General features: G+C 27.8%; 1 protein-coding gene across 1 annotated transcript; it reads left to right on the top strand.

Annotated features, from left to right (window-relative positions):
• Positions 1-1,214: 1,214 nt before the first annotated feature.
• On the top strand, positions 1,215-4,552 carry LOC103308239 (zinc finger MYM-type protein 1-like). Its single transcript, XM_008181309.1, has 9 exons — positions 1,215-1,244; positions 2,190-2,369; positions 2,435-2,623; positions 2,705-2,987; positions 3,208-3,304; positions 3,380-3,704; positions 3,785-4,037; positions 4,212-4,367; positions 4,434-4,552. Exons 1-9 carry the CDS (start codon positions 1,215-1,217, stop codon positions 4,550-4,552), a joined length of 1,632 nt encoding a protein of 543 aa, XP_008179531.1.
• Positions 4,553-7,836: the final 3,284 nt, after the last annotated feature.

The following is a 7,836-nucleotide window of genomic DNA, read 5'->3' as shown; positions in this document are numbered from 1 at the left end:
TTTTAATAAGCTTGTAGGAACAAGCAACCCATCATTTTGGTTAGTTCTACAATGTATTCAACAAGATGAATCTACGATGCGAAATTGAAAGTATACGGCATGAACAACTAATAATTTAACATCTCGAAAAAAAAAATAAAAAATATGCTTCCCTTCAATATAAACTTCATGAAACTATTACCAGTTACGTAAATAAAGAAATTACAATGGACATTTTTTTAAATATCATAGGGAAACTATTGTGAATTTATATTTAATTTTGAATTATTATGAATTATTTAATTTTGGACACATTTTTTGACTATCATATTACTATTATGAATATATATTTAATTTAATTTTCGGCATATTTTTTTACTATATTATTAATATTAATTGTGAACATATATATATTTTAATTTAATTTTTTGAACCACTGAAAATAAAATATTTTATAGTACCAATATTCCGCCTATTTCATTTCTTTTGTTCAAAACACAATCACCGTACCAATTTTCCGTTTACCCCTCCGAACACCCACTGTCCTTCTACCCTCTGTCCACGGTGGTACTTCCTTTTCCCAAACTTCGATTCGTCAATTTCTACGGTTCTGCTTACTCCACCCAACAAGCATTTTTTGACGATCATACCGTCAAAGGTGACTTCCCGACAAAAAGAATTCCAATCAGCTACTGTGTTTTTGGCCAAACGTAATTGGTTTTTTATAATGAATGATGGACAATTCATCGTCCACAAATTTACAAAACCACATATATCTAATAAGGACAAATGTTACTTGGCAAAGAATGTACTTTTTCTAAGGGATGAACTATAATGAAAAAGAAAACAACAAACCCTAATCTTACTTCTGTGCATACTTTAAAATAAATTTAGAATTACTCACCTATAATTGCAACATTGTTTTTGTTTTTTTTTTTTGGATCCTTAACCAAATTCTGACATTTCCATTTAAATTTATCCAAAACAGATACATCATTTACAAGTGTCATATCATGGCCACGTATACATTTGACATTTGTTTGAATTACACCAAATTCCATTAACTTATTTATTAATTTTAAACCATTATCATCCTCTAGCTCAAATTGTTTAAAATCAAATAAATTTAGATGCTTACTGACTGCCATCTTAAAAGCTTGTGTAGGTACTACATGCGACGATTATACGATTATATTATAATGTGACATACATTATAGTATCGTAAAAACAGAACAATGATATCTAGCACAGATAAATATCCGATGGCATACCCAATTAAATAACTATATTACTAATCCTATTATAATTATATTATTAATTACCTATATCTTTTATAGATAACCAAATTACCTATAGTTAATTACCTACAGTAAGCAGTGCAGTGATTACACAGTTTGCAGCACTCTTCGCTACGCTCCTCGGCACAAATCAAAAATATCCCCCGATTTGTTGTGTAAAACCACCTCAGTTGAACCTCGGTTTTCCTCAAAAATTCCCGGAAACTTACCGTTCAAAAGAAATGGAAGTTCCAAGTTGCAGTGATTACGCGTGTATCGGCACTCGTCGCTGCGCTCCTCGGCGCCGTCGCTCCGCTCCGCAAATCGAAAATATCCACCGACTTGCTATGCAACACCACCTTAAGTAGGTTACAGGGTAAGTTATGTCGTAGTATATGGGCAGTGTTATACACATAGGCGGATATTGGGGGGGACTTGGGGGGCTTAAGCCCCTCGGAAGGTTTTAGTATCTACTTAAATTACAACAAACAATATTGATACAATTGTAGAAAATAATCAAAACTTAAAAAAAAAAAAAAAAAAAATATTGTTTGTAAGAATTTATTTTCAACTGTTCCCCTTAATTACCGCTGATAAGACCGTTATGTCCTATCCATATCTTTATTATCTATGATAAGCATGAGCATTGAGGGGTCGGGGGCAGTTGTCCGAAAAATGATAAGGACCCGGACCGAAAGACGGCGGCATAAAATGTGTTGCCAACATTAAATTTCTAAAAATTATATTATAAAATAATTTTTTTGTTTGTAGGATAACACTGTTTCGCCGAATGATAATTATTATATTATTTGATAATATTTATATTTTATTTTTAATAATAATAATAATAATTTTATCATTTTTATTTTATTTAATTTATGTTATTAATTTATAATGGCTAAAGTGTTTGACATTTTTAATATCAAAAATCAGAAATTAGTTGTTACTAATTCTTCATCAACGACAACACTAGAATCTCAAAACGAACAATTAAATATTGGTATAGAAATTGATATAACTGCACAAAAAAGTATTGAAAGTATTGTAGATGAGAATAATGTCATTTGTGACTTAGGAACTTTAATAACAGGCCCTGTTCGACCAATTTTAACAGTAAGTATAAATATTGGTAAATTGAGTTTAAGTAATGTTAATTTAAATTATATAATATATTGCAGTCATATCCACTAACTAAATTTGGTGCACAAAATCGCGCATTCGATGATAAGCATTACAAAACATATGAATGGCTTGAATATAGTATATCGAAAGATTCTATTTTTTGCTTTGCTTGTAGAAATTTTAACACTGGAATTAGTGGCAATTCTGAAGATAGCTTTCTAGTTGGTTTTAGAAATTGGAAAAAAGCAAGTGCTTTGTTGCTTTGTATTTATACTTGATTCATTAATTTTTGTATTGTAATTATTAATGTATATTATAATTTATAGTTGGGTGTTAGTAGTGGAAATAAAGGCGGAAATAAAAGTAAACTTAATAAATTGGATACACATGCTAAAAGTAATTTACATTTAACATGTATGGTTAAATGGTCAGCATATCAGAAGACAAAAGAAACAGGGAGTGTTTATTCTCAAATATCTTCACAGCATACATTGATGGTTGAAAAAAATAGAAAATATATGAAAATATTAGTTGATATTGTTCTATTTATAAGTTGTCAAGGAATTGGTTTTCGAGGACACGACGAGACAAAAGATTCTTTAAATCAAGGTATTAAACTAATAACTAATAACTAATAATATTGTTGTTATTCTGAAATAATCTTAAATGTAAAATACTTAAATATTTCATTATGATAATATTATTTGTGGAAAATGCAATATATTTTCAGGAAACTTTAAAGAAATATGCAAACTTTTAGCAAAAAATAATGAGGAATTTGCAAAAAAATTTAATCTGAAAACCAATTATTCGAGTCATATCATTCAAGATGAACTTACAAGTATAGTTGCAGATGTTGTGAAAGAAACGATTGTGAAAGATATTGAAGATGTTGAGGTGTTTGGAATTATGTGTGATGAAGCAAGGTAAAATATATATTATATAATATGTTTTATATAGGTATGGTCTAGTTGTTTCATTTTTATTAAATTCATTTATAGGTGTTACAAACAAGAACAAATGGCATTATGTGTAAGATATGTCAAAAATCTAGATGTCGTTGAGAGATTTCTTGGTTTTATAGATTGTTCTAAGAAACAAGATGCTGAATCTTTATATCAACACATATTATGGTATCTGAAAAAGTGTAAACTTAATTCTAAACCACAAATAGTTGCTCAGTCATATGATGGTGCGAACGTTATGTCTGGGAAATTTAACGGACTACAAAGTAAAGTTAAAAATGAATATCCTTACGCTATTGATACGCATTGTATGGCACATAAAATGAACCTCATTGTCATTGATATGTGTAAATATGTTAAGGTAATAAATATTTTTATATACCACCTATTTTTATATCAATAATCAATGATTTTAGTTTTTACTTATTATATCAATATTAGGAAACGAGGAATGTGTTCAACACTTTAGAATCCCTATACATACATTTTTCACACCCGTCAAAAAATCAACATTTAATTGAGATTCAAACCAATCTGGGGATAAAACATAGGTCAATGATTAGACTCAGTGACACTAGATGGAACTGCCGCTATCGAAATATAGAGTGTGTTAAAGCAAGTTATAAAGCAATTATTCAAGCTTTAGAAGAAGAAATCGAAAATGAAGATGATAGAGGATTAAATGAAGCAATTGGTATATTATAATAACTAATAAGTAACAATTTATTAATGAATAAAAAGTTTTTAAAGTCCATTTTTTTTGTTTTAGGAATATTAGCAAATTTAAAAAGTGGACGATTTATAGTTTATTTATTTATCTTACATAAAGTATTAATTAATATTAATATTGTTGCCAACAAATTTCAAGAAAAAACTGCAACCTTAGGGCAATCCAACAATATTATTCAAGGTGTGATGATGACTTTTAAAAATTTAAGAACAACAGAATATTTTTCTCAGCTTTGGAGTGAAATAGAAACCTTTGCTAAAGACCATGACATATCAATACAAACACCATCTAAAGGTGATGCTTGATTATACATATATTTATTTATAATTCTTAATTTTAAGTAAATATTTACTTAACTAGGATGTAAAAGAAAAAGACAAGAGCCAACAATTTTTAAAGATTTTGATGTCACTGCAACCACAAGTGCTGAAAATTATAGTATCGATGAAACTAATGAAACCATTGAAGGTTATTTTTAAAAAAATGCTTTCTTTCCTGTATTTGATGCTATCTTGGTAAATCTGGAAAAAAGGTTTTCTCCTAAAAGCCTCCAAATGGCGGTTGATCAATTTTGTCAACTTAACTTTGAGGAAAGTGTTTTTTTTGTAGATCACTATAAAGTATTGATTTATTGTTTATAAAAATTAATTTCTTCTTACACTCTAGTTTTCTATTTTTAAAAGTAATCCTGTATTTTATATATTTTTCAGGATTTGATGTGTGTATCTAAAGATTTATTGAAGTCAGAAATGGCAGTGGCAAAGAATTGTATATTGCAGTCTACTGACAAAGAATATATAACTTTAAATGATGTAAAAAAAGTTTTAACAAAAAGTGTTTTCCCCAATTTATATAAATTATTTCAAGATGCTATAACTATACCAATAAGTTCTTCAACTTGTGAAAGGAGTTTTTCAGCAATGCGTCGAATCAAAACCTGGCTTCGATCTTCCATGTTGCAGGAGCGGTTCAACAACACATCAATATTTTATATTGAAAAAAACATAACTAAATGTATTAATACCGATACTGTTATTGATATATTTGCAAAAAACAATAGATTAATAACATTAAAATAAAAACAAATTTAATAGCTTTAAATATTTATTTTTTATGTTCATAAAACCTATACATATTTGGTGCCTCAGCTATAATAAAGTAGAAGAGCCATTAGCTTGCAGGTTGAAGTGCCTAATAATGTGTTGACGCTAATGGATATGGTAAAAATGTTAAGCCCCCCCACGGATGTGACCAGATATCCGCCTATGACTTTGTGGCAGAGTAAATATCTTCACGATACTGCCATCCCACTTCTGACTTACTGTTAACTAATTCTTTACTACTTATCTGAATTACGACTAACAGTGAATAAACAAACGTATAAAAGAAAATAATAACAATACTCAAGATTTACATCATTAGAACATTTATTAAGTTTATAAGCACTACACGGTCTGGCCTCAGGATGACCTGATCGAACACACACGACACACTCCGATGCACACAGACATACATTACGTATATTAGGAGATCCGTAAGTAAACCGGTAAGTTATGGGATCCATAAGAATATTAGATACCTATTAGGGCTTTGGACCAAATGCTAAAACTGTTAAATATTTTTTTATATTTAATATTAATTTACACCATACACTCATGAAAATGTAAGGAATTATTAAATCCTGGATTCAGTGTGTATAGGAAGAAATAACACACCATGTGGGATCCACAAGTATGTTCAATGAACGAATAGCGTAATTTCCAGAAAAATGCTCAATAAGTTGGTGAATCTTCTTGGTTAAGAGAAAATAATTTTAAAAAAAGGTGGATAAGTGGATTTCGCTCTGCTGTACAGTAGGTTACTAGTGGGTCACTGTATAATGGATGGTATTAAATTTAATGATATAATATCATTGTATAAGAAAACCGATTCTGAGCGGAGACGGTATGTCAGTCTAGGTATAAGACATAATATTATATTATAGTCTATAGTATTTAAAAATCGTTTTTCTTATACAATGATATTATATCATCGAATTCAAGTCTAATACAATCCATTATACAATGACCCACTTGTAACCTACTGTACCTACAGCAGAGCGACATCCACTTATCTGCTTTTTTTAAAAAAAAAATGATTATTTATAAATATTTGTTATATGGTATAAAGAAGGGGCTCAATAACGTTTAACAAGTGATACACCCAGAAAAATGTGTCATAATATCTATGAAAAACAAACCTATACTGATTTAATGGAAATCGGGTAAGATTTCGAGCCAATTATATTTGTTCATAAAAACGTGAATTTAATTTTCATAAATTCGTGGTATTTAGTGCTTAATTAATTTAATTCCAAATTTCATCATTATGAATAACTTCATACTCAGTTTAATTCTGTTGGAAAATTGAACTAACAAACTTACATATTAAACTTAAAGACATTATATTTTTTAAAATAACACTTTTTTCATAATTGCAAAAATGCTCTGCCTTTGATTTTACTAGTACACATGCTTAAATTGTATGAATTGCATTTATTAAAACCATGCTGAATTTCATCATATTAGTGAAACTTTACTTTGAATTTAATTATTGATAAACCTAAATCCAATGAAATTATTTAATTAAAATAATAATTTTTTTCATAGTTTCAATAATGCTTTGCCTTTGATTTTATTTGTAAATATTTTTATATGATATGAACTGCTTGTATTTAAACCATGATAAATTTCATAATTTTAAAGAAACTTTACTTTGGATTTAATCATTGATGTACCTAAATTCAATACAATTATTTTATGAAAATAATACTTATTTTCACTGTTTCAATAAATCTTATTTCATTTAATGTATTTTTTATATTTCATGTGTAATTACTAAATTGCAAAAATCACACTTATTCTAAATCATTTATTTAATAGAAAAAATATTACAATACAAATAAATTTAATAGAAAAAAAAAGGTGGGTAAGTGGATGTCGCTCTGCTGTACAGTAGGTTAGAAGTGGGTCACTGTATAATGGACAGTATTAAATTTGAATTCAATGATATAATATCACTGTATAAGAAAAACGATTCTGAGCGGAGACGGTATATCAGTCTATGTATTAGACATATATTATATACTTATCTATGGTATTAAAAAAAAATTGACCTATAATAGACACCTATAATAAATTCCAAATTAATCATATCATAATATCTATTAGGTAGGTACTTATAACGCGTTATACATCAACAAAAAACCGTGGTACTATCATAGATATATTATTATATATTAGTATACTATTGTATACTTTAGAAGTTTCAAGTACCCACGAATAATATTATACAATCACAACAAAATAACTAAAATAGTAATCCTAGGTTTTTAATATGTAATTTCGTCCAAATTTGTACTTAAAATGACTATAAAAATAAACTGTGTAAATGTATTTTTTAGATTTTTTGGTAACAGAATTAATTACTTACGTGGAATTTTGTTTTAAATTTTCAATTCTTAGATACAAAAATTGAACATTTTATAAATTTTTAACTACAAAATAATTTTTCAAATTAAAATTTGATAAATTTTGTCAAAATTTGATCTTTAAATGATTATAAAATGATAATGATAATAAAATGATTATGAAAAAAAAACTAAAAAAATTGAAAACCGAAAATGTCCGTAAACAGCTCAAAAAGAGTCAAAATATTTTCAAAATTGTATGGTGTATAGAAAATGCTAATATAAACATTCAGTCAAAATTTCATGTATCTACGG

Source organism: Acyrthosiphon pisum, unplaced genomic scaffold, assembly GCF_005508785.2.
Source record: "Acyrthosiphon pisum isolate AL4f unplaced genomic scaffold, pea_aphid_22Mar2018_4r6ur Scaffold_21588;HRSCAF=24342, whole genome shotgun sequence".
Taxonomy (NCBI): Eukaryota; Metazoa; Arthropoda; class Insecta; order Hemiptera; family Aphididae; genus Acyrthosiphon; species Acyrthosiphon pisum.
Note: the sequence above shows the minus strand (reverse complement) of the source record. Positions and strands in the feature narration are given on the sequence as shown.